Source organism: Ostrinia nubilalis, chromosome 27 (assembly GCF_963855985.1).
Source record: "Ostrinia nubilalis chromosome 27, ilOstNubi1.1, whole genome shotgun sequence".
In the NCBI taxonomy this organism is placed as follows: domain Eukaryota; kingdom Metazoa; phylum Arthropoda; class Insecta; order Lepidoptera; family Crambidae; genus Ostrinia; species Ostrinia nubilalis.
The window spans coordinates 3,309,287-3,337,216 of NC_087114.1; the positions used below are offsets into that span (position 1 = coordinate 3,309,287).

Below are 27,930 nucleotides of genomic sequence, written 5' to 3' on the forward strand. Positions count from 1 at the left end.
TAACGTGGTCCGTATCCGGTCGCCGCTGTCATAGCGCTGTCCCTTTCCCACTCACGCACGTAGACGGGGCGCTGCTCTCCGTCGTGCTTTTCCCCGCGCAGTCATTGCAACATCCGTTCAATGGCTGGTGGACAAGAAAAATGGTATTTTACAAAAGATCAGCTACAGAATTCACCAAGCAGAAAATGCGGTTTAGATGCAGATAAGGAACTTGCCTACCGGCAGCAGGCCGCAAACCTCATCCAGGATATGGGCCAGAGGCTTCAAGTGTATCCTTTTAAAAATGTGGTGTTATCCAGTGCAATGTTTTTGTCGAGTCATGTGTCCAAAACGCGTATTTCGCGTGTTGAAAGTTTGTTTTCATTTATGAAATGTGCATTAGATGAGTTAATTATGTGCGTGGAATCAATAAACGAGTGTTGTGAACTGTGTGGAACGTGAAAAAGATGACGAAATCGCGATGTGCCCGCGGCGTCGATGTGCACTTTCGCTTGAATTGCTGGGATTTCCCGCCCGACCCGTGAGTAATATGTTGATTTCTATACATAAGGATAGTGTTTAGTGTTTCTAGTGTGACCTAAATAGGTTTTTAGTGCATCGTTTTAGGTTAGGGTCATGATGTGATGGCGTGGTTCGTATTGTAGGTCACTGCTCTTTGACAGCTGGTTTCTTGACGCCTGCGCTCAGAGACGCAGACTGGTGATCGACCTGTCTGGCGAAGCTATAATTACAACTTTGTAGCGATTATTTCGCACACATTTCGCGCCAGAAACTAACACGTGCGTATTTACTCAAAAACCACGCGAGACGCAGCACTATGCAGTTGATAGCGAATTTTCATTGCAATGGTTATTGACACGGGGTTTTGACCTTTACGGCGTCTCTTGTAGAGGTCATTTTGCATCGTACGATGCAGTATGTCGGTTTGGTTGTTTTTGTAATCGCAAAACACGCAGGTGTGTTTGTAAAATAACACATTCATAGTTGTTTTTCCTACTTATCGTGAAATTGTGGCTGCAATGACTCACGACTGTATACTGTATTGCTTTTGTCTTATTACAAATCAATATATTTCATAAACCAATTTTAGTGTAATTATTATGAAATAAATCCTTGACCATGACTTTGTAACGATCATATTCATTAAAAACTATTATAAAACTGGTTCTGTTTGTCATTTATAGGTACTGCTTAGCATGTTTCTACAGAGGTATTGATCGGTTTTAAGAGAACAAAACAGATAAGACAAATGTTTTGAACGTGACATTATCCTAATCAGTTTGTTTTGGCTTATGTTTGCGAAACAACTTTTATAGCTGATTGAAACAAAACAGATTATAGGCAATAACATATTTGCGATAGCATTTGGTATTCTTAATTTTCTTGGAGATTTTTCATTTCAACTTACCATAATTTCTGACAATCAATTTTGTTATCATTTATTAATCTACTTTTATTATTAAAACAATCCTCTAGTCTTCAAAGCTAAGTTTCACATAAAAATTAATGATTTTAATTTCATTTCAATATCTATGTATCTAAAAAAACTTTTTCTTACCAAACAACACAAGAAAGAAAGTTCATAGTAAACCCACTCGTACATAATTTAGCCCACAGTTTTACTCATATTCAACATGTTCGAACTGAAAGTATTACACTTTTTGTACCTCTGTACCCGTTTCTGGGTCACGGCACAGATTGTATTGCAATTTTTTACGCGACCCACTTCTTTGTTGCCAAGTGGGTTGTTATCTCAACTGATATTCGGTTTTTCTCCTTTTCTGTAGATGTTTTGATCTATAAATGGAGAGAAACATTTTTAAGAAGTTTTACTTTTATTTTATTGGCAGATAGCATAATGTAAAGGATACACTCGTAAAATTAATGAAGGCTATTTCTTAAATGTCTCTAAATTTTCGCTCTTGCAATGTTCTAGCTTTTGCCTATTTTGTCAATATAAATAGTTATTATCCTACTTTACATAAGATGTAACATTACAAAGATTCACCAAAATTCATCCTGTTCTTCTTGTATTTAAGTTATTTATCTACCTTAACCAACTTTTGTATCAAGGCAGATACAATTTTTCAATATGCACCAGATATTGGTTAATCTGTGGCTTTAGTCTAAAAAATAAAAATTCTATAAAATTAAATTCATTTATTTTTGCAAATAGGCTTTAAAAAAGCGCTTTTACACGTCCCAATATTAACCCTACCACTGCTTCGGGACAATAAATGGGCCAGTGCTAAGAAGAAGCAGCGCAAGAAACTCAGTCACTATTGTCAGCCTAATCATAATAATAATCATAATCATTTATTCTTTCATAAACATGGGTATTACAGAATATCACATACAAAATATTCTTTGGTACAGCCATCTAGTCATCTATGTATGTTGAATCATTCATTTATTTACCTCAAGTTTATGTATTATTCTCTCTTTTGTTAGCCAAAACGTGTAAAAGTAGGAATGTAAAATGATTTATAATTAACTAAGTTCAAAATACTAATGTTATTCAACTGTATGATAAAATAGACGTGATATTGACCAAGAACTTGACCTCTGATAATCCCGTTTAGCGAGCAAAGTAGTTCACCTTAGATGGGGCCACCGTTTATCCTTATATTGGGTCACGTTTTTATTTATTTAGCCTTTTATGCTGAGCTATGCTTAGAAATCACTCTTGAAAAGGATTTAAGGCTCTATTTGGCCTCAATGAAAGTTCTTGAGTGGCGACCACGAGCCGGAAGACGTAGCGTGGGCAGGCCTCCCACTAGGTGGACCGATGATCTGGTGAGGGTCGCGGAAGGTGCCTGGATGCGAGTGGCGCAGGACCGGTCTTTGTGAAAATCCTTGGGGGAGGCCTTTGTCCAGCAGTGGACGTCTTTCGGCTGACACGAACAAACGAAAGATCAAGTTGCTGTATTTGTGCTTTAAATTCAAAGGATTTAAAGCTTTTATTCAAACCCAAGCATTCAGCTACAAGTAATCACAGATTGATAATTTTCTATCCTTGAGAGACCTTGTCGAACCACCTTGAAAAGTATCAACATTTCCCATTGTCTTTTGTTTGAAGATTCACAAATTTTTCCCTTTCTTTGACCTTACTCTTGTTAATAAACTTTGTTGGCTCACTTCCAGGACTTTGAAGTCCCAAAATATAATTTCGCAGTTCTTCGGTCTGCGTCCTGTGAGAGAATTTTCGTAATTAGTCTAGAATTTCTAGAGATTTCTACCTAGATCGTATACCTAGTGTAGTTTTGTAATATATTTTCAATATTCTTTTATTGCATCTTTTTGTTACACAATTAAGTGAAATACCTATTAAGTAATAGTTAGAAACTATTGCTGCTCTAAAATATAGTCTCATTCCTTAATTTAAATAATTTTATTCCAACTGTCAGAACCGTGCCGTTGTATCAAGTTAAAAGTAAATATTGACGAGTATGAGGATAATACCAAGTCAATGTTAATTGCTATTTATTATTTATACACATAAAACATACCAACGTCTTTGAGGGAGTCGGTTAAAAAGTTGTATCCAAATGTTTTATTGCTTTTTTTTGCCATGAGAGCTTTCTTAAATCCTAAATTGAAATGCTCATAGCTAGTTATTAGTCAGTTTTAGTTTTCATGAATAAGGGGCTAACAATGCAGGGTAGCGGACACTGAGGGTGTTATTTTTAAACCGAAAGCCGACTGAATGCGCGACGGAATTTCAAGAGAAATGTTTTGGTGAACTATGACTCACTCATTCACGGAATTGCATGAGTTGGAGCGTTTTCCTTGTAATATAAGCACAGTCGGCAGTTTATCTGTATACGCATTGTGAATTCGACCTTATTACAACTAGATAAGATACTATTGTTTAGTTTAATGTGCCGTCGTTTGTATGTACTGATAATGTTGTTTTCGACCGTTGCATACGGTCATGCGTGTATAATCGTGGCTAAGAATTTATTTATTTACCTACATGTTATTTAAAAGAGGATAATCCGTTATTTCTTGTGTTAACTATCATTTAAGCCTAAACTAACGCCCGTATTCACAAACATTACTATGAGGTCTCACAATGCGCGTGGACGCACAGGGTGACACACGAACCCATCACAGAGCTACTTTCAACGCTGTGCGTTCGATTTGGTGCTTCACTTAAGCAAGCATCGTTTGTGAATACGGTTGTTAGAACTACGGCTAACAGCTTCAACTGGTTATAACCACAGTCAGACGTCAAAGATTGAACTTGGTTTTATTTATCAAAGGTCAAGTTTATTGTGGGAAATGAACCGATGTACTGACGTGTGAGGTAATGCTGTTTATTGTTAGCTTCTGAAATATATTTATTAATATCTCTCGGTTATCTGGTTAATATCATTCGACAGCACATCGGACTACGCACTTATAAAGTAGCACTTATAACAACGCTATAAGGTGTCATTTCCGTTTTCACCATCATTCCCTAACTTTTAGGTAACTAACCCCTATGGTAACACAACAGGAATTTTGTTTTAAAATGTTGTCCGAACACTGTTTTAGATAGAATGAACATACTGTGATATTTATGTTGTACGTTTTCCTCAAGTTTTAAATGTTTTTTGTTTGAAATAGTGATTGACTGCTGATGATATATTTTTAACCTGTTTTGTAATGCTCTTGGAAGAAATTGAATGATAAATGAGTCTTTATTTACATATCTAAAACTTTTTTCCTTAAACTATGCAATGACCACTTATGTACCTGGAATTACGCAATTAAAGAAATTTGATTTGAATGTGAAGCAATTTTTTTCTCTCTTTCTTTGGTGAAAACTATAGTGAAAATAGGTATTTATTTTAAACCACTCAAAGTCAACAGTCAAAACAATTAGTGCAGTACAATTTGGCGGTCTTATCGCCGAAAGCGATCTTTCTTAGACAACCTTCAGCTAGAGGGCAGACAATGAATCCATATTTAGGCATGTAAAAAATGTTATCTACCTTATCTAGTTGCAATAAGGACGATTTTGCTACATAAAAGTATAGTCCTTCTCTTATCATTATGTCATCTGTACATTGTTCTCTAAAGTGGCCAATACTACCTAAATATTGGCTTATCAGTGCCCATTTGTATTTGATAAGATAGTATACAAATATTTTGTCGTCAATACTAATTTGGGAAGTCTTTTCTAGAAACGGATCTTTACATTATCGTGAATAGGTCACAGACTGATAAATATTAATAAGTCCATTAATCATTTGTAGGCATTATGGAGGTAGGCAGTTGGTACTTAGCCTAGCGGCAGACTAACAGTTTTTTGTCGGCCGATAGGTCGGGCTGTTAATCAGTACGGACATGTATGAAAGTGCGCACATTACACCGATTTGGTATCGGCCGATTCCAATTTTATACAAATTGGAATCGGGCCCAACTATCAGGCGACTAAAAGTGTATAGCCGCGGGGTCTTGATATCAAACTTTAAATTTTTTCAACGATATGATTTTATTGTCATTTATTTGAATGAGAAATTCTAGGCTAAAAGGTACACTAGAAACACTACGCTATCTTTATGTTGAGTTAGGCAAGTGCTATGTAATTTTCATACTTCGAAGTTACATAGCAAGCAAGCAAAGAATAAACTAAATTAACGGATCAAAATGTATAGCGAACTAAAAGTCCCATTGTATATTCAAAAAACTGGCACTACGTTTATTGAATTCCACTGAACATACTTAATTTACTTATTTAATTATTTATGTTAAAACTTACAATTTAATGTAAAGCCCGGTCTGTGAGCACGTAGAATTTTGTACAATGACCCCAAGGATGAGTATCCTAATCGCTCGCGCGTAATTATATTGCTGTCGCGACTGTGCGACGGGCGGCCGCAGTGAGTGTGCAAGCGCAACAGCAACATAATTACACGCGAGCGATAAGGATAGGTAGCTTGGGGTCATTGGACAAAATTCTACGTGCTCACAGACCAGACTATAGCTAAAATATTGTCTGTTAAAGTTGTATTATGTGGGCAATATTTAAATTAATAATAACGAAACAATTTTCTTCGCACCAAAAATATTATAAATATTGCACTGATTATTATTTTATTTTCCATGGTATTCTCTGACAATGTTTCCTTAACCCAAGATATCACAGGTCTCAACTATGCATCAACACTGCCATTGTTTACATGCACCGGTTCTATGCGTTTCACTCGTTCACTCAGTTCCACAGGAATGCCATTGCTGCTGCAGCCCTGTTCCTCGCCGCCAAGGTATGTATAATAATATTTATACTTATTTATTTACCTTATATGACACCGGAAAGCGTAGCGTAGGACGTCCACCCACAAGGTGGACCGACGACCTTAAGGTAGCAGGAAGGCGCTTGATTCAAGCCGATGTTATTAACCGGTCATTATACAAATTATTGGGGGAGGCCTATGTTCAGCAGTAGATGTCCTATGGCTGAAATGATGATGATACGGCACAAGTTAAAAATTTTCATTAATTTTTGTCCTTATGATCAGTGAATAGGGTTGAAATTACAGTGGAAAAATGAACAGAGCCTTATAAAGAGTAAACGTAAAAAATAAAACAATTTTAGTGTACATTCAGTAGTTGTATTGTGTTTATTCGGACTCTCTAGTGGCAATTTAACCGTAGTAACATCAGTAAAATGTAAAGTAATCTAAAAATAACTGTAAAAATCGTAGTAAGGAATATAAAAACGCATTTTACTGATTTAAGTCATTGTTGATTAAAATATTTTAAATCTGCCCCTCAAAAAATAACATTACAGTTTTATTTTTCAAAATATGCTCTGAAATTAGCAAGAATATAATAATATTCAAGTCATGCCATGTTTATTTATATCTTGAATTAGCATCTCAAACGACCTTAATTCGGTCAGAGACTTGGATGATATACTAACATCCGTATTACAAAACGTTCAAAACTCAATTCAATCTCATAGATTCTGTGATTGGTCTCAAACCTTTACACGGCAGTGGGAATATAGTTCCCACCATATTTTAGATAGTGTTTTTTTTTCCAATATTTAATTTCCAGGTAAATATTTGTATGTTTTGGCAAATTATCTAAACAAATATAATTTCCAACAGGTCGAAGAACAGCCAAGGAAACTAGAATACGTAATAAAGGTGGCCCACGTCTGCCTCCACAGAGGTGAGGGTGTCAGTCAGTCGATCACGACCGAACAGTACCAAGAACAGGTGAGTGATCTATGATATATCACGTCACGGTGTGGGGGCGCTTAGGACGGTTGTACATCACTAGAGACCAGTAAAACGATCGTCATTTGTTTATGACCAGTCAGGCCTGGGAATCGCCCCACGATAAAAATCTTATCGACGATATTGGACGACAAATGTATGGGTTTATCGTCTAAAATCGATAAAATGCCTATATAAACCTATATCGTGAGTTCGTGACGCGCATCTTAGCCCAAGTCCGGTCGCCGAGCACGTAGAATTTTGTTCAAATATAATTACGCGCGAGCGATAAGAATGGGATGGACGGAATCCTTACGGGTCATTGGACGAAATTCTACGTGTTCGGCGACCAGACTTTAGCACCATCTCTAGTAAAAGGGGGAAAACACCGACAATGATTTTTGTACCTAATCTAGTTGCAATTTTGTCACTGTGATTTCTTTCCAGGCTCAAGACCTCGTATTCAACGAGAACGTTCTCCTACAAACATTAGGGTTCGATGTCGCCATTGATCACCCACACACGCATGTTGTTCGCACGTGTCACCTTGTCAAAGGTGAGACATGCGTGATACGGCGTAGCGATAGATATCACGTGACCGTGATAAGTATCACGTGACAGTGATAAATATCGCGTGATTGTGACAAAATATCTCGTTGCGGCGCCAAAACACGCTCGGAGCAGATTTATGTTACGCATGCGGGAGGCGGGTTCGGTTTTTAAATGCGGCAGTTGGTTGAAGGTGTACTGTGGTTTTTAAAGTTTGGGTTGCATAATGGCCAGTGTTAAAAAAATAATAGGTTACCCAAAAAAATATTAAGTTTTTTTTATTATTTTTATTACATGCTTCAAGTCTGTTATGTTAACTAGTAGTTATTAAAATTGAAAAAAATAATAATTCATTGACACATAGTTATTACAATATCAATACACTATGTATTTATTTATTACTAAAACAAGCAAAGGCATATTAGTAAGACAGCTTTTTAATTAATCAAAAAAATAAATCAAACATTTCTCAATATTATTATAAAAAAAAAACCTGCCTTTCAAAAAGCCTTACGTTGACGTAAAAAAATAGCACTAAATGCAGCTCAAACCGAATTTTGTTTGCAAAATTAAAACAAAAAGCCTACAGTCGTCTTCACAACCGCACAGAACTGGCCGTAAGCGGTCTTCCCCCATAAAATAACACCAGGCTATGTATATGCTCAAGTAAAGCTTAAGGTATGTAAAAAATCTATAAAAACCTGTGTGTCATCTCCTTTCACAGTCATTTTCCTAGCATTGCTTGTCGAGTTGGGGTAAAAAGTCTATTCTGTAGGTAAAAAATACAGGATGTAAGAAAAATGGTCCGAATATTGCGTTAAAAAAACCTTCTTTTTTTTCTCAAAATGTACTTTTAAAATATTTTTTTAGTTTGAAGTAAATACAGTTTTGGATCAAGTGGGTATTGTCGGTTTTGTATTTACAAGAAGGTGACTGAGTATCTACAGACACTTCTTAACTTCTAAGGTAGTGATTAATTAAAATATTTGGGACACGTATTTGGCCCGAATATGACTTCTATACCTTTTTGTGTTGGACGAATGTATTTCAAATACCTAATAACAGATTTAAAGTCCATTTCTTAACGGAGTCCATAAAATAAATAAATGTTTTATTTTTACGAGTGGTTGTAAATAATTTATTCATTCCAAAAATTTACTTTACATTTCAAAAACGATTCATTTTACCCATAGATGGATAAATACAACATTATTCCATGCAAAAAATGACTCATTTTGCCTAATATGGATAAATACGACATTTATCCCATGCAAAATATTTTAGCTAAAATTCAAATTCAAATTCTTTATTGCTCCAATGTTGGTATATAAAAGTTCTTACATATAGACATAGACCCAAAACATGGACCCTGCTAGGGTATTGCAACATTATATCGTTTATAATCAAAACAATATCGTTTCCAAATAAATGAACGGGGCATTACACAATACAGTCTGTACAACGGCTGAAGGTGTTTCATCGACTTCGAAATCTCGAAAAGAGAAAGTTGTGACACTTTCGCCTCCTCTCATGTCGTTCGGCCGTTTTTCTTACGCTCTGTATTTATGTAACAGGATTTTTTGCGAGACATATTTTTCTGTGAGATATTTTTTTTTCTGTGAGATATTATTGCGTATTATAGTATTTAAAAAAGGGTTATGTCCTGGGTATGTTATTATGTACCGTTGGTGTTAGGAATGTCTCATTTTGATAGTTTTGGCGTTATGTTATGTGCAATGTACTTATTTACTTTAAAAACACCTACCAATAAATAAACTATTAAAAAGTATTATGTGGAAATTGGTAATAAAAAACCTTTTAAACTACAATTTATAATTGGAAATTGATTTTAAAGTTGCCCTGTATATTATTTGTACAGGTATAATAATATTATATCCATGTAAAGAGTATAAAAATTGCAATAAATTACGTTCAAAGGCATTACACAATATTTACTGATGCCGAATGTAATTTTATTTTACGTCAACACCAATATAAAGTATTTTAAACTATAATATCCGCCCAATTATTTATTTTATTATAGTAAGTACTTTGTACGTAATATAAATTATTATTTCTTTAAAAAAATAGACTTTATTCCCCGACTATGCACACGAATAATTTTCAAAAATGAAATCTATTTAATATTTCATTAAGAACTGTTAAAAAATATATTTAATTTATATCTGTTAAAAATAAAGCGACTGGCAGCTGACGCGATTGCGACGCGACATAAGTGCGACGATTCGATGTTGCCAGTTTAAATTTTTGAATAGAAACACTATTTATTATTTTTTATTTATTTGTTTATTTATTTTTGGTTAAAATACAGTTACAATATAATTTAACTTAGGTCACTTAGGTGCAGTAAGAAAGAAAACACATTTCATAAATCAATTAAGTATTTCTGGTCGTTTGTTATTTTTTTAATAGACATTTAATGGACATTTAATAATGCATTTATGTCGCGTAGCTTGCCAGACCAGTCATATTAATATATCACTAATCACCTTAGTAATTAATTAAGAGCGCATACTACATTTTGATACAAAAAAAGCTTAATATTCGATTGTGGCATTGTATTGTACCAAATTATTACAGTGTAACTTAGATTGTATGAGAAAAACTTTATTTTTGGTTAAATAATGAGATCTAGTAATAATAGGGTAGTTGCACTGTTCTCGTGTAATTCACTGTTAAAAAATATTCACAATAATCTTTAAAAAATCTAACTTTTATCATCAATCCATATTTTTTTCTAGCAAATAAAGTCTATTTGAGTACATTTATTTTACAGTGAAGTGATTTTTTTAGGTTATAGAGACAGTTTCATCTTTGAGTTTTATTTCAGCCATTCACACAATTCTTAGTTTCTCTCAGCGCGTATAATATTATATCTAGGTTACACTGTTATTCTAAAGCATGATCACAATGCCCCTATCATCCCCCATCCCTCCATCCTCCCCTTTTACTACTATCAACCACTAAACGCCCCCTTCCGTTGCAGCGCCCAAAGACCTTGCCCAGACGTCGTACTTCATGGCATCGAACAGCCTCCATTTGACGACGATGTGCCTTCAATACCGACCCACTGTGGTCGCGTGCTTCTGCATACATCTCGCGTCCAAGTGGAGTAATTGGGCGGTGAGTTTTGATGTAATTACGCACTTTTTTATTTTTTTTACTAGTATTTTTAAGTGGACGAAAATTGGTGACTTTACCCTAACTGAGTAATTTTATGACTGGACGCAAATAGGTGACTTTACCCTATCTCAGGAGTTGACAACCTCTAGCTCGCAAGCCACATGTGGCTTTTTCGATAATGCGATTCTATCAATTTTAAGTCCGTCTGTCACGGTTTCAATTCAAAGGAATGTCGCTATTAACACTCGAGGCGTAGGGTGCATTTTAGTTGCCTTCATGGCATCGAACAGCCTCCATTTGACGACGATGTGCCTTCAATACCGACCCACTGTGGTCGCGTGCTTCTGCATACATCTCGCGTCCAAGTGGAGTAATTGGGCGGTGAGTTTTGATGTAATTATGCACTTTTTTATTTTTTTTACTAGTATTTTTAAGTGGACGAAAATTGGTGACTACCCTAGCTCAGTAGTTTTTTGAGTGGACGCAAACAGGTGACTTCACCCTAACTTGCGAGCCACATGCGGCTTTTTCGATATAAAGATGGTCTCTCTTCTCATGTTTCTATTCCAAGCAATGTCGCTCTTAACACTCGAAGCGTAAGGTGCATTTTAGTTGCCTTCATGGCATCGAACAGCCTCCATTTGACGACGATGTGCCTTCAATACCGACCCACTGTGGTCGCGTGCTTCTGCATACATCTCGCGTCCAAGTGGAGTAATTGGGCGGTGAGTTTTGATGTAATTACGCACTTTTTTTATATATTTTTTATTATTTTTTAAGTGGACGATAATTGGTGACTTTACCCTAGCTCAGTAGTTTTTTGAGTGGACGCAAACAGGTGACTTCACCCTAACTTGCGAGCCACATGCGGCTTTTTCGATATAAAGATGGTCTCTCTTCTCATGTTTCTATTCCAAGCAATGTCGCTCTTAACACTCGAGGCGTAGGGTGCATTTTAGTTGCCTTCATGGCATCGAACAGCCTCCACTTGACGATGTGTCTTCAATACCGACCGACAGTGGTCGCGTGCTTCTGCATACATCTCGCGTCCAAGTGGAGTAATTGGGCGGTGAGTTTTGATGTAATTACGCACTTTTTTATATATTTTTTATTATTTTTTTAGTGGACGATAATTGGTGACTTTACCCTAGCTGAGTAATTTTATGACTGGACGCAAATAGGTGACTTCACCCTAACTTGCGAGCCACATGCGGCTTTTTCGATATAAAGATGGTCTCTCTTCTCACGTTTCTATTCCAAGGAATGTCGCTCTTAACACTCGAGGCGTAGGGTGCATTTTAGTTGCCTTCATGGCATCGAACAGCCTCCACTTGACGACGATGTGCCTTCAATACCGACCGACTGTGGTCGCGTGCTTCTGCATACATCTCGCGTCCAAGTGGAGTAATTGGGCGGTGAGTTTTGATGTAATTACGCACTTTTTTATATATTTTTTATTATTTTTTAAGTGGACGAAAATTGGTGACTTTACCCTAGCTGAGTAATTTTATGACTGGACGCAAATAGGTTACCCTATCTTAGGAGTTGACAACCTCTAGCTCGCAAGCCACGTGGCTTTTTCGATAATGCGATTCTATTAATTTTAAGTCCGTCTGTCACGGTTTCAATTCAAAGGAATGTCGCTATTAACCCTCGCTGTACGAGGTGGGGTGTGACACACCCCAGTCCTTTAAAAATAGCCACAATTTTAAAAATTTGCAAGTGCTGAATTTGAAATTCTCAGTAGCTGGAATTATGACACTGCTGCTTCGATCAGCGTTGCAAAATCAGTCCAGCGGTGACTACCAACTGAGTTACATGCCTTTAAAGTGCGTGTGGGTGTCACACACCCCACCTGGTACGGGACGTTGTTAAAAAGTTTTTAAAAAAATCTAACAATTTTGGTGTAATTTATATATTTTTAGCTTTGTTAATTAAATAAAATTCAATACAAATATTATTTTTCGTAATTTTTACGGTATCTGAAATTTTCAAGCACTTTTAGTCAAATGAGATGACTTTTGGTGCGAATCTGGAAGTTTAGTACTGAGATCCGAAGATGTATGTGAACATACACTTATGGGCTACAATTTATACTTGGTGATACAATTTATGGGCTACTGAAATGGAATAACATATTTTATATATAAATAAAATTGTTACGCTCCCATTTTATGCATTGAGCATACTCATTTTCTTTCATCAGAATTGTGGTAAATTGAAAACCGATGATCAAAACAAATTTATACCCTTCCAGTTTTTAATTTACTTTTAAATTATAAGTAAATACTTGTACTTTGTTAAATAAAAACGGTTGTCATAATTAAAGACACTAATTAAAAATTATACATAGGAAACTGATTCCTAAATTACAAGAACAACGGAAATCGTGTCTTTTTGTTTTTTATGATAGAAATGTTATAATACATATTTTCAGCTCAGAGCATTTCTTAAACCTAATTAGCATACGTAAATAATCAATATTAAATATTAAATTCCACCTAAAAAAATGTTGAATGAAAATTTTATCACTTTGTATATTGGGGTGTGTCATACCCCACCTGGTACGGAACGTAACTTTTAGTCACCTCGTACACGGAGGGTTAACACTCGAGGCGTAGGGTGCATTTTAGTTGCCTTCATGGCATCGAACAGCCTCCACTTGACGACGATGTGCCTTCAATACCGACCCACTGTGGTCGCGTGCTTCTGCATACATCTCGCGTCCAAGTGGAGTAATTGGGCGGTGAGTTTTGATGTAATTACGCACTTTTTTATATTTTTTTTATTATTTTTAAGTGGACGAAAATTGGTGACTTTACCCTAGCTCGGTAGTTTTTTAAGTGGACGAAAATAGGTGACTACTCTAGCTCAGTAGTTTTTTGAGTGGACGCAAACAGGTGACTTTACCCTACCTCAGGAATCTACAACCTCGGAACCACAATTAATCCATCTACTGTAATAATATGAACCTTACGCCTCAGTATTAAGTTTCCTCTGACATCCAAAAAAATTTAGCTAACCACTAACGTGACCACAGATCTTTTGTTCTTCTAATATTTATGTAGCTACTATAAAATGCACCTTATCCCACAGTGTTAAGAGAGTATATCCTCTGACATTTTAATAATAATTACGTGACCACCCTATGTCATACGATTCACTCATCATAACCTCTAAATTGAACCTTTTGCGTCTGTATTAAGAGCGACTTTTCTCTGACATCCATTACATTGCCTTACCTAAAATTTAGTTAACTACTTAATACGTGTAAATCAGCCTTTAATTAAAGGTAGCCTTTCGAACTAAGCGTCACAGACGCAGCGTCTTTAGCTTTGGTCTTAAAGGTAGCCTTTGGAAGCGAGTTAGTGACGCGGCGTTGGTGGCACAAGACCAAAGCTATCGCTTCGAAAGGCTACTTTTAAAACCAAAGCTAATGACGCTGCGTCTGTGACGCTTAGTTCGAAAGGCTAATCGCTTCGAAAGGCTACCTTTAAGACCAAAGCTAAAGACGCTGCGTCTGTGACGCTTAGTTCGAAAGGCTACCTTTAAATGCTGATTTACACGTATTAAGTAGTTAACTAAATTTTGGTCTTGTCATCATTTCATGCATTACTTGTTTATGTAAAGTTGTGTTGTTGGTAGATCTCTGTCAATAAATAAATAAATAAAGGCTACCTTTAGTTAGCCACCGTCACCTAATTTTAAACCTTATGCCTTGGCATTAAAAGCTAATTTCTTTCAGATTCCTCAGTCGAACGAAGGCCGGCACTGGTTTTCCTATGTGGACCGGAATGTAACCACAGAACTACTGGAGCGGCTGACCGCAGAGTTCCTGCATATATTCGACAAGTGCCCATCTAGACTGAAACGAAAGATGATGTCCATGACCAATAACAGTGAGTAGTTGTCGTTATATTTTGGACTAATACCGTAGTGCCTCAAAATTATTTTATGGTACAACTTTATGGTGCCTTCTCAGCGCTTGCCATAATAATATTTTTTTAATATTTTTTTTAAACCCTCCATTTGCCCTTCGGTAAATTAAAGAGGGTCGTGCTCCTTCAGTGGAGACTAAATGACCTGTTGATGATGGTTGCATATTTATTGGAAATATTTAATTTCATTAGACCATAGCAATTTTCCACTTTGTATGTCCTGTGATATAAACTCTAATATCGTTAAAAAGAATGCGATATTGTGTAAAGAAACATTTAAAGGCTATCTTTTGATGGTCACATATAAAATAGTCTCAGCGCAGCCCTAAAATTAGAAAAGAACTTTCAAAATGGTAATGAAAAATTATCTGGATTGAAAAAGGTACTCTTTTTTTTTATTTAGGTCGTTATTCCTTTAGGCGATTTTCACACTGCGCCGCGGTCCGCGTGATTTTATATAAAAAATCCCGCGCGCAGACACGTTGTCAGTGTGTTGTGCCGCGCGTGTTTTCTATACAAACTGATGTACTTGCATACAATGATTAAATCTGTCGTCCCGCGTACCGCCTTACTCAATCTCTATTTTTACGCCCTACTCGGGCATCGAACCCAGCTATAACGTATCTCTCTCCACAGGCGGCAGTTCGCCGCACTCCAACGCTGTCCACGCGGGTAGCTCGTCGGGCGACAAGAAACACGCGCCGCCGCCGTCTATGAGCGACGACTTCGACAAGTCCTTTGATAAAGGTAAGATAAACATATTTATTTATTTATTTATTTAAAATCTTTATTGCACACATAAAAACAGTGGTACAACAGGCGAGCTTAATGCCATGTGGCATTCTCTTCCAGCTAACCAGAAAATTAGACAAAACAGAGAATTTAAGTAGGCGGTGCAAAATAGTACAAATACAAAAAAACTTATACTAATATAATACATAAAATATTATAATATAATAATACAAAATATATACCTACATAAATACATACATATACATAATATAAGGTGGATAACGAGAAGGTTTAAGAGAGATCAAGACGACGAGATACGTTCAAGGAAATGCTTGCGCACAGAGTATTTAAACACAAACTTGCTGGGAGCCTGCCTAATGTTCTCGGGAAGTGCGTTCCAAAGGCGAATAGATTGGAGAAGGAATGAATTAGAGAGGAAACCAGTGCGGTGGGATGGGGTAGAAAGAAGAAGTTTGTTGGAGGAACGAAGTTGCCTTACATGAGTTGAACTTAAAAGAGTATACTGAGATTTAAGATAGGAAGGAGCATTAGGGTCGTTTAAGATGGTAAAAAGTGTAGTGAGAATTCTGGCATTACGCCGTAGAGGAACAGGTAGCCATTTGAGCTCAGATCGGTAGGAGGAGATGTGATCATATTTACGTAGACAAAATATGAACCGGATGCAACTGTTGAGAAGGCGGTCCAGTTTGTTAAGGAGAACTTGATTAAGGTCCGGATAACACACATCAGCATAATCTATGAGCGGGAAAATTAGGGCGTGGACAAGTAAAATCTTGGTTTTGACAGGAAGGAAATATTTTAATCTGCAAAGAGAACGCAATGTGGCAGTGACCTTCCGGCTAATCTCTGAGACCTGAGTCGTCCAGCCAAGAGTAGAGTCAAGGTATAGGCCAAGGTTCTTAACACTAGTACAGTATGGTATATCCACACTATTAAAAGTGACAGTTGAGACACTATTCATATTTAAACGACAGAGTTGTCGCTGGCTCCCGATTATTATAGCCTGGCATTTGTTGGGATTAACAGCAACGCCGTAACGATTTGACCATTCCCTGATATGTTCAAGGTCATCGTTTAAGCGATGTACAGCCTGGTCAATTTCGTCAAAACGACAATGTCGGTAAAGTTGAAGATCATCGGCATACAGATGGTGAGACGAGCCAATACCGAAGGTGAGTGAATTGATAAAAATAGAGAAAAGGAGAGGGGAAAGTATACCACCCTGCGGAACACCGGTCACGAGGTCACGCCAGTGGGAAATAGTTTTATCTATGCGTACGGCCTGTTGGCGTCCGCAGAGGTATGAGGCGAACCAATCCATGACAACTGGTGACATATTGTATCTGGATAACAACGATAGGAGGACTTCATGGTCAACTGTATTAAAGGCATTGGAGAAATCAATGAGTACAAGCAATGTAAGTTGGCCATGTTCCATTCCCATTCGGATGTCTTCCGTCACCTTGAGCAGTGCAGTGCTGGTGCTGTGGCCTCAGTCCTTTCCAATACGGAAACCGGATTGGAAAGGACTGAGGAGGTTGTTTGTGAATATGAGTTTGGACAGTTGGGAGTGAACAACCGCCTCTAGGGTTTTTGAGAGGAATGGTAATATGGATATGGGCCTAAAATTATTTAAGGTGGAAGGATTAGGTATTTTGGGTAGAGGGATTACAAAGGCTTTGCACCAGTTGCGAGGAAACACACCAGAGGATAAGGAAAAGTTAATGATATGGGTAATGAAAGGGAGAAGGAATTCGAGGAGGATAAGGATCATGGTACGGCTAATATCATCAAAACCTACGGCTTTGGATTTGATGGAGAGGATAATTTTCCTGACCTCATCACCAGACACAGCAGAAAACATAAACACCTCAGGAAGTAGAAGAGTTGTGGAAGTTATCTCGTTGATAGTTTGTGATCTGATGAGCGGATCCAAAGTGGAAGCAGAGGAGAAATGGGTGTTTAGCTCATCAGAAGAGAAAGAGGAGTGAGAAAGTGTGGTAGGGCGTTTGCCAATACCCAGTGTTTTGAGGAACTTCCACACATCCGCAGACGAGGTGTTGTTAATGTTATCATGGATATAACCGCGTCTGGCCGATCTCACCATCTGATTGCAACGGTTTCTTGCAACTTTATATTTACACCAGTTTATGTCAGAACGATCTTTTTTGAAATTGAGGAAAGCCCTATCACGGCGGTTCATCGCCGCACGCACTTCTCTCGAGATCCAAGGAGCAGGAAGATGTTTAAGTTTAACAGGTCGCAGCGGAGCATGCACATCGTAGAGAGACAGCAAGTTAGAATTGAATAAGGCCACCTTATCATCTACAGTTTTCGCGGATTGAACCGGACCCCAGTCGAGCGATGCTGCATCGCGCTTAATCGCATCTGCATCCACCTTGCCAAAGTTACGCATCAGCACCGTAGTTGGTTTTTGCTTGGTGGTGTGGAGCCTATAGGTCGCGAAAACTAAGTCATGGCGTGAAAAGCCTGGTGCAGCATATTGACCATGCGCAATGACACTGTCAGGGGAAGAGGTGATAATTAGATCAAGCCAAGTATCAGGGGAATCGATATTATGATGAGTGGGTTGTAGTGGTAGAATAGACAGATTTAAGGAAGTGAAGAGTGATGACAACTTAGTAGAAGAAGAAGATTTGATAAGGAGATTGGTGTTGAAGTCGCCCATGATCACGTGATGCGTGTAATCCGTACAAATGGGTTCCAAGGTGGATTCAAGTTGGGAGAGGTAATCGATACCAGGAGGGCAATACACCACTCCAAGGACGGCCTTGATACCCTTCACGTTGATCTCGACGAAGAGAAACTCGGCGGACGCACTGTAGGGAGCTGGCGACATGCACAACACCCTATGAGGGATGTCGCTGCGTAAGTAAATGGCGACACCGCCACCACCCTTGCCAATCCGATCATTCCTAATTAAAATAAAACCAGGGAGAGCGTAGGATGTGGAGTCAAGGCATGGCTTGAGCCAGCTCTCCGATACGAGGACAGCATGAAGGTTTTCACCGGTGAAAGTTTCCAAGAGATCGGGATAATGTGAGGGGACACTTTGAGCGTTAATATGGCAAATATTGAGAAACCGCTTTGTGTTCAAGAAGTTACGATTTAACGTATCTTTAAGGGATAGAGTGTCATGAAATGAGTCTTCATCGAATGAAGAAGACTCGTGAGCAGAATAAAATGATTCGTCATCCATGCCTATTTGTAAAAATAAAAATAATATATAAATATGACAAAAATAATAATTAAACTACGAATATAAATAAAAGATAATTACGATATACATATACCTACACTACACTCTGGTCTGCCGGCTTACATTAAGAATAAAACAAACTAAAACATTGATTAAAAAGTAAAAGCTCTTGAGGTACCCAACAATTAAAAAAAAAAAATTTTTTACGTGAAACGGAACGTAGTAACTGAACAACACTATAAAAAAAAAATAATAATAAAAAAAAAACGTAACACAAAAGTTTAACACATTTCTGGACGAACCTGACAATGTCATATGTCACTCTGACAGCTCAATTGTCAATTCAAACATTTTAAATTTTGAGAAAAAGTGTTCGTAAAAGGTAAACAAAGATAATAGGTAGTGCTCTAAAATGTAAATGTGGGTATAGAGTTGCCGCGAATAGTGGTTATAGCGAATAGTCGAATACCGATTATTCGCCATTCACTTTGGCGAATAGTCGAATAACTCGACATTACTATTCGACATAAAAAAATTAAAATTATTTCTAATTTCTTCTAAGGTTGTGAGAAAAGAAAACAATAAAGTTAAAGAAATCTGTTTCATGTTATACATACCTACTTATGAAATTGTTACGCTCCCATTTTATGCATTGAGCATACTCATTTTCTTTCATCAGAATATTGTGGTAAATTGAAAACCGATGATTAAAATAAATGTAATTCCAGTTTTTAATTTCATCATCATCATCATCATCATTTCAGCCATAGGACGTCCACTGCTGAACATAGGCCTCCCCCAATGCTTTCCATGTTGATAGATTGGTAGCGGCCTGCGTCCAGCGCTTCCCTGCTACCTTTACGATGTCGTCGTTTCTAATTTACTTTTAAATAATAAGTACATTAATATCTTGTACCTACTTTGTTAAATAAAAACGGTTGTCATAATTAGAGGCACTAATTATAAATTATACATAAGAAACTGATTGCTAAATTACAAGAACAACGGAAATTGTGTCTTTTTGTTTTTTTTATGATAAAAATGTTAAAATACATATTTTCAGCTCAGAGATTTTCTTAAACCTAATAAGCATACGTAAATAATCAATATTAAATTCCACCTAAAAAAAAATTCTATGAATTTTTTTTCACTTTGTTTATTAGGGTATGTCATACCCCCACCTGGTACGGGACGTAACTTTTAGTCACCTGGTACACGGAGGGTTAATTTCATGAATATGATAGGCACAGGTACATAACTATTACAAATAATAATTGATATTGTGTATTGTTTTATTAGGGAAAATAATAAAAATATGATTATTTTTAACTCATTACTTTTTTTGTTCACTAAAAGTTTATTTTAAACGACTATTCGCCGAATGCCGAATAATACTAGCTATTATTCGGTATTCGACGAATATCAAAAAAATGTCGAGTAATGCCGAATACCGAATAATAGCGAGTATTCGCGGCAACTGTAGTATAGGTACCTCAGGAAACAGCCTAGTCAGAAGATATTATGGAGGGTACAATTATTTCCCGGCAACCTGTTTGGTGACCGTGCGTTTGGAGCGCTGCGGGGCCGAGGTGGACGCGGTCTTGCTCCTCTTGTCCGCTGTGGCTGGGCTCTCCCTCGCCGGTCCAGCAGAAACAGGCTGCTTGGGGCACTCCAAATCTTGCTCACTATGAATTTGGCGACGCATCCCGTTGGGCAACTTAGCAAATATGTTACCATCAAAAGTCCAGCAATTTGTGATGCCAAATCTTTTCCTTGCTTCCGTAAAAAGTTGTTGCCTAGTGCGTGTGAGAAACTCGGAGAGCACAGTACTGCCGCACAATTTATAAACGCAGTAAGTAACACGTGAACAGTTTCGAGAAAAACGCGATCAAAGTTGAAATTTTATTTTGAAGTGTCTACAATTAGTTACGCAAATATTTGTAAAAAAAAATATATGGGCTTATAGAGCTAAACTCAAAGTTTATTTTGATATGAGGTTTTTGTATTTTAATTAATATTTTGTATTTAAAATTATTAAAAAACTGTTTATGTTATGGATTAACTAAGTTTTCGTTCGATACTTACTACCCATGAATGCAGTATGATTGTTCCTTACTGCGTTTATCAGTAGTTTTCGTTACTTACGGTACATGTGTTAAATGATTGATTTAAATTTTAGTTCTTACAACGTAATATATGCGCCGTATCTTTACAACTTACTGCATTTATGAGTGGGAGTGTGAATCAAAATAATTTATCAAAACTTTAAATGTGCAGTAATAATACAATTATACTGCGCTTATCATAAGCCAATAACGCTTTCATGTTGAACTTTCCCAAATAACCAAGGGGTAAATGAAACAAGTATTACAAAATAATTGCTGAGATCGCTTGTTATTAAATCAAAAATTAAGATATGGCACCCACTTTTAGATCTTAAATATACCAATCTAATAAAATAAAGACTCGGTCGTTCGTTTCAGCCGAAAGACGTCCACTGCTGGACAACGGCCTCCCCCAAGGATTTCCACAAAGACCGGTCCTGTGCCGCTCGCATACAGGCACCTGACGCGACCTTCACCAGATCATCGGTCCACCTAGTGTGAGGCTTGCCCAAGCTGCGTCTTCCAGCTCATGGTCGCCACTCAAGAACTTTCCTGCCCCAGCGGCCATCAGACAACTTATAGTGTCTCCAACCTTCAGAGGAATGGGTACAGCACGGCATTTGACATGATTTTTGTCTTGTCCATTAAAGACCCATTTGTTAAGAGGCTCTATTGAGGCAATCGAGGATTGAGCTTAGATCCTCCACGTTCTCAGCCATGAACGATATCGTCCGCGAATCAAAGATGGGTGATGTACTCGCTGAAGATATTTATGCCCAATCCGCTCCAGTCCAGAAGCTTGAAAACATCTTCCAGAGTGGTAGTGAACAGTTTTAGAAATATGACATCTCCCTGTCTGACCCCTCGCTGCAACTGAAGTCCTGATCCCGGAGACGGACTGACATTGTGGCCTATTCGTACAAGCCCGTCAACGATTATACCTATCTATAATAAAGGCACCGTTGGAGAGACTGTAGCTTGAAGAGAGAAGTCTTTCTCATAGACCACAAATGCCAGACAAAGTTGCTGATTATTCTCCTCAGTTTTCTGCCATATACAATGTGTAACGGAAACACCGTCCGATCCATTAAGGTGTTAATAGGTATCGAGTTAAGATTCCATTTGTGTAATAATTTTCATAAAATATTATAAAAAAAATACCCCATGAAAAATAAATACAAAATTTACAAAAATAAAAAAGCTTACATGGCAATCCGAACTGCAGTGTAGAGGGTACGCGGGAGGGGTAGAGATGCGCCGGCACGCGTAGCGACGTCATAAGGTCATGACCCCCAGCGTCTTAAAAAAAGCCGCGCGCCGACAGAGTGTTAACGCTTTTTGAAAATTTCCCCGTTGTAGGGTAAATCATTGCTAAACTTATTGACTTTAAAAATCGATAAAAAAATTGTTTTTATTAATTACGTAATTTTAATACTTGTTTTGGTAATGTTGTTAAAGCTACTTTATGACCCTTTCGGATCGGACGGTGTTTTTGTTACATATTGTATAAGTATGTGGTCTATCATACTAAAGCCTTATCGGAAACCGATTTGTTCGGGAGGCTAGATGTCGCGTGAAACCAAACATGATGACTCTCAAAAACAGAAGTGAGATGGGTATAAAATAAATTCTTCAACAAGGTTTTGTTGCCTTTTTTGAAGAAGAGTATCACCACACTTCTGTGCCATGCCGTAGGCGTTTTTCCCTCAAGGATGACGGAATCGAATAGCTTCTAAAGAGCCTTTAGTACCGGCGTTCCGCCTGATTTCAGAAGCTCATCCGTGAGCCCGTGATTCCATCATCGCCTGGTGCCTTGTTGTTTTTCAGCTGTTTGAGAGCCATTCTAATCTCGTACAGACACGTCCGGGATATCTTCGGTATAGTGTCGGGTCAATCTAGCTCTTGGGTCTTCGGCTAGATTTGTCATTTGGACAGGTTTTCAACTTCTTCCAATAATGTAAGAGTCAGCCACTGCGTTCATAACATGTTAACACCTAGGCAGCACTCTGACAATCCTTAGTATGTACGCAGTATAATTGTAATTACTGCATTAATATTAAGTACAAGTCATCTGTTTTTCCTATGGAAACATAATATCAGTGTGTGTTTAAGTGGAATTACTGCACATATACTATGTGCAAGGTGAACTTAACAATTGTAGAAACATAATAAGAATGATGTAATTGGCACATACTGCACTATTACTGTGTAGCAAATTAAATAAGCGCGAGTATTCACGTAATATTAAGTTATTATGTGCTCTTACTGCTAACATAGTATGTGAAGAAACCTAAAATATGCTCTTTACTGCGTTTATGATAATATGTATCTTCCGTTCTAAGATAGATAGAAAAAAACGGGTCTTTGATTCTTATAGATCGCGATGTCAGGATTCAGAATATTCAAAACAATCATAAATGCAGTAAGTGGTACTTACTGCGTTTATAAATTGTGCGGCAGAGTAGAGGTCCCCTTCAGGACAGTCTTCTTTCTCCAAACCGCTGTCTTTGTCGAGTGGTCAACAAAGCGGACCAAAATAGGTCGTATACGACCCTTGGCTGCAGGTCCAAGCCTATGACATGCTGTGAATGTAGAGGAGCTTATGTCCTTCAAATCAAAACGATCACTCAGAATGCCACATATCACGGCAGAAGTCTGCTCCTTGGGATCCTCTGAGATACCGCCGAACAGTAGGCACTTTCTACGATGCCTCATCTCCAATGTGTCAGTAACTTTGGAGACCTCACTTATCTGCTTACGCAACAGCTGCAGGATGCCGTGGACAGTTTCCTTGAATGCCCGGAATTCGTCGTACAGTCGGGCAAGTGATGACGGCTCAGCAGAAGTCTTGAGCTGCGACTCGAAGTCACTCATGCGCTGGTGCAGTGAGGCCTCAAGAGAGCACTGGAGCTGTTGTACGTCAGACAGCGTAGCCATGGCGATGAAAGGTGGATGATATGTTGGAGAGCCGGTAGTGGAGTGCAGTGAAGTGTTAGTGTCACACCATAAAAGTGGTGACAAACGATAGTGGGTCAAAGTTGTAGATTTTTAAGTATTGTGACAAGGCAAAAAGGTAATTATATTAACTTTTACTAATTTTAAATAAATTTGAGCTAAGAGAGTCTTGCGTACTTTTTTAACGCCTACCGCCGAAAAAAAAAAGATAATAAATAAATAAATAATAAATAAAATAAAAGGTATTTATTTCAGGCATAGCCCATAAAGGTGTTAGTAACAAAGGTCTTATAAACTATGGTTAGTAAATCACACAGTAACCTAAACACAATTAACGAACGACAATTTGGTGTCTTTAGTAAGATGGACGTAATAAATAAACGTAAATTAAAAATAAGTTTGAAAAAAAAAAAAAAACGAGAAAAAACATTGATGAAAAATCATGTAAAAAAAAATAAGCGTCTCCGCCGTCTATAAGCGATGATTTCGACAAGTCCTTTGATAAAGGTAAGAGAAATATACAATAAATAGTTTAAAAAGGTAAAAAGACACGGAAAGTAAGATTATTATGTAAAAAAAAAAGAAAAAATATAAATTACTATGTAAAAAAGGCGAAATATAAGGTAAAATTAGGAAAAATAGGGAAATAAGAAACGCGCATCTCGAATGAATTGGATAAAGATAAGAGAAAATGTGGAAAACAACTTAGAATGAAAAAGGCTATTTAGAAGGCTGAGGAAAAAATAATACAAATAAAGTCGGATTCTTTAGAAATTTCCCTATATGTAAACAAATATGGCCAACTGACATTAAAACATTTATAATCTGTGCCCTAGTGAGGCGACAAAACCTCTCGTTAATCGCGGATTGAAATTATTGTAGTACTTACGTACCTATAGAAAGAATTTATAATGCTTTATAAAGCAGTGCATTAAACAATTAGTAGTACATTCAATGAAGAAAAAATACATTGTTGATTAAGACCCTATTTAAATCTATTTAAATGCAATCAGTAATAAAAATGATTGAATAATTGAAATAAAAACGATTAAATTTACCGATTATTGTCTATGACTTACAGGTTACAACACTGATGTGTCAGAGACAACATGGAGATAACACATAATTTTAAACTTCAAGTCAATTTGACAAGTCTCACAAATTTTCAACGTCCACATATTTTGCTAAAATAATTTGTTTAAAGATTGATTCCAAACTTGTATAATCGTGAGAATAAAGTTGGTTTCATGGGCTTGTGAAATAATGTGTATGATATTATGAACACGTAAGTGATTATGGTGTTATTGTGTGCACAAGTGTTTGTTTACATTTGAGGAAATTTCTAAAGAATTTAGGTATATGTCCAAAACTATTGGAAAAAACAAAGAAATGCGGAAAACAATGAAAAATATATATAGAGAAATGCACAAATAAGAACGTGAAAATGTAAAAAAAGACGAATTTAACGACTATTTATTCACTTTTAATAAAAAAAAATATGAAGGAAATGAAAATGGAATGCAATTTCATTTATTTACTTTCAAAAACTTTTACGTGGTTTACGAATCTTAAAGCAATGATAATCAAGATGTGGTAGTAACTTATTGTATTTGACTCTTAAAAGGGTTATTCAAGAGTATCCTATATTTTCTTCTGTATTTCTTTGTGTTAAAATACAATTTCCTCCGCAGAATACGAGCGCGAAAGGCGCCGGCAACCCGTCCCGGGCGGCTATGTGCCAGCCACCACACCTGCCGCGCCAGCCGCACCTGCCCCCCAGAAGATAGATTACAACCTATACCGGGAGAGAAGAGAGGAACGGGAGAGGCGCGAGGAGAGGGACCGCAGGCAGCTCGCCCAACGACCGCCCACGCAACCCAGGCCAGCTCAACCACCACCCCACCATCGACCACCCACACAACACCACCACAAACCACACCACGCCTGGCCCCACCACGCCAAACCACCTCACCACGCGAAACCCCCACATACAAACGATCACAGACACCACAGACCGCCTGTACCCACTCCTGGCACCTCCAACCCCCCACAAAATCTCCCCCAACAACCCACTCCAGAACCCCCTCAAAGGACGCGACCCCCTTCGTTGTTCTCTCCAGAAAACGCAACAACCCCTATCGCAGCCGCCACCGCGCCTAGACGACCCCAAATCCCACCCCCTCACAGACCTAAGCCAGAAATCAGGCCGAACCCCCCTACTGCCGCTCCCGCCCCCCAAATGCCACAACCCACCCCTGTTCAACCTGAACAGAAACCTCCGAGTCCCAAAAAAAGACCGGATCCCTCCCTCGCGTTGCGAGACTTGCAACCGCCCGCCATTCTTTCCCCGTTCAACTCCCCTCCTTCTAAAGAACAAAAACCGAGGCAGAGAGCTCAGTCCAACTCCGAACCGGAATTGGTGCCTGTTGTCAAAAAACTAGACGAGACTCCGGGCTACGAAAACGTCATCAGAGACTCGCAGCGAGGCAACGCCATCCGGACGAAGGCTCCCGAAAGAAAACCGGAGCCGACCCGAGCCATGAACGGCATAGAAACAGATCCGACGTTAGTTTCGAACTTGCTCAAAGAAAGCCTGGCGAAACCCGCCCCTATTACTGTGGCCACAGAGAAAAAGTCGCCCGAAATCAAAAAGGAGGTCGTCGAACCGCCCGCGCCCCTTCCGCCGCCTCCGCAACCAGAAATACCTCCCCCCGCCCCCCAAAATGTAGAAGTAGAACACAAGCCTAAGAAAGATAAGAAAAAGAAGGACAAACACAAACACAAAGATAAAGACAAAAGCAAAGATAAGGAAGAGAGAAAGAAACACAAAAAGGACAAGGACAGAGAAAAGAAGAAAAGTCCCGCGCCTGTACCGGAGCCGCCGTCAGACGGAACGCTCAGGATAACGATACCCCGGGACAAACTGTCCCGCAGTCCGGGACTCAAGATCAAGATCCCGAAAGAGAGGCTGGCCGCCCCGCCGCCGCCGCCGCAGTCTTCGGGACTCAAAATCAAGATTTCTAAAGAAGTTCTCGAAACGTCGAGGAAGCGTAGCGGGAACGGCGAACCCGGACCGCCCCCGAAGGTGCCTCGGCAGAACGGAGCGCCCCTCCCAAAGGTAGGCAATTGGAATGTACCCCCCCCTTATAGGGCCCCGTTACCGTATTTTATGGTGCAGCCACCGCCGCCTTTGTATTTCGGTATGGGTATGGACGGGTTTTACTACGCCGGCGGCATGGATTACATGTACCAGCAGAGGCCGCAAGTGCCGCAGCCACCGCCGCAGCAAAGCCAGCCGCCGCTGCCGGCGATGCCGCCGCCGCCGGTTCCGCCGCCGCCGCCGGAATAAACTAGAATGATTGCTGACTTTTCCTCTTGAATTTATAGGCGTGGTATCCATAGTATTACAGAACGAAGCTAAAACTTGACTCAGTTTCAACCAAAAATTGAGGTTTTTGATTGGTTAAATTGAATTTCAATATTTAGATCAATTCGAGATTTGAGTATTGTTTTGTAATACGGATCTAATATCTATGTGCAATAATGTTCAATTTTGTTTTTAGACAATTGCACCCTCAAAGAATCTTAAAAGAACTGTTTTGATTGAACGAGAAAGAGAAAAAATAATTTGCTATTACTGTATATTTTTCTATAGCTAATATTACACCTATGATTGAGAGGAAAAGTTTGTAAAGTTTTGCTAAGAACTAAGAATTTGCGACTGAAAATAAAGAGCCTAAGGATTTTATTATCGTAGCTAAATGCACATTTCATTGTTACTTCAAACCATTATTTGTATAGAAAGCTGGGCTTGTCTATTTTTGAAAAGTTACACAGTTGGAGAACTCAATATCATATTTTATGTAGAGGATTGTAGTGTCAGTTTTTCTGAAATTGTATACAATACACAAATAGTAATACTTTTGAGAATATATTTGAATATACATGCAGCGGTGCGCTTTACAATGAACATCACATTAAAAATAGCTCGACTATTTTGTATCAGTTTGCTGAAAATGTATACTACATACAGTTTTGATGCATTTTAATAT

The 27,930-nt window shown here is 38.1% G+C and overlaps 1 protein-coding gene across 1 annotated transcript; it reads left to right on the plus strand.

Annotated features, from left to right (window-relative positions):
- Positions 1 to 119: 119 nt before the first annotated feature.
- LOC135084731 (cyclin-T) lies at positions 120 to 27,593 on the plus strand. The gene is made up of 8 exons (XM_063979472.1): positions 120 to 269; positions 6,137 to 6,254; positions 7,104 to 7,214; positions 7,662 to 7,770; positions 10,771 to 10,907; positions 14,653 to 14,806; positions 15,482 to 15,592; positions 25,570 to 27,593. Exons 1-8 carry the CDS (start codon positions 121 to 123, stop codon positions 27,225 to 27,227), a joined length of 2,547 nt encoding a protein of 848 aa, XP_063835542.1. The 5' UTR covers position 120; the 3' UTR covers positions 27,228 to 27,593.
- Positions 27,594 to 27,930: the final 337 nt, after the last annotated feature.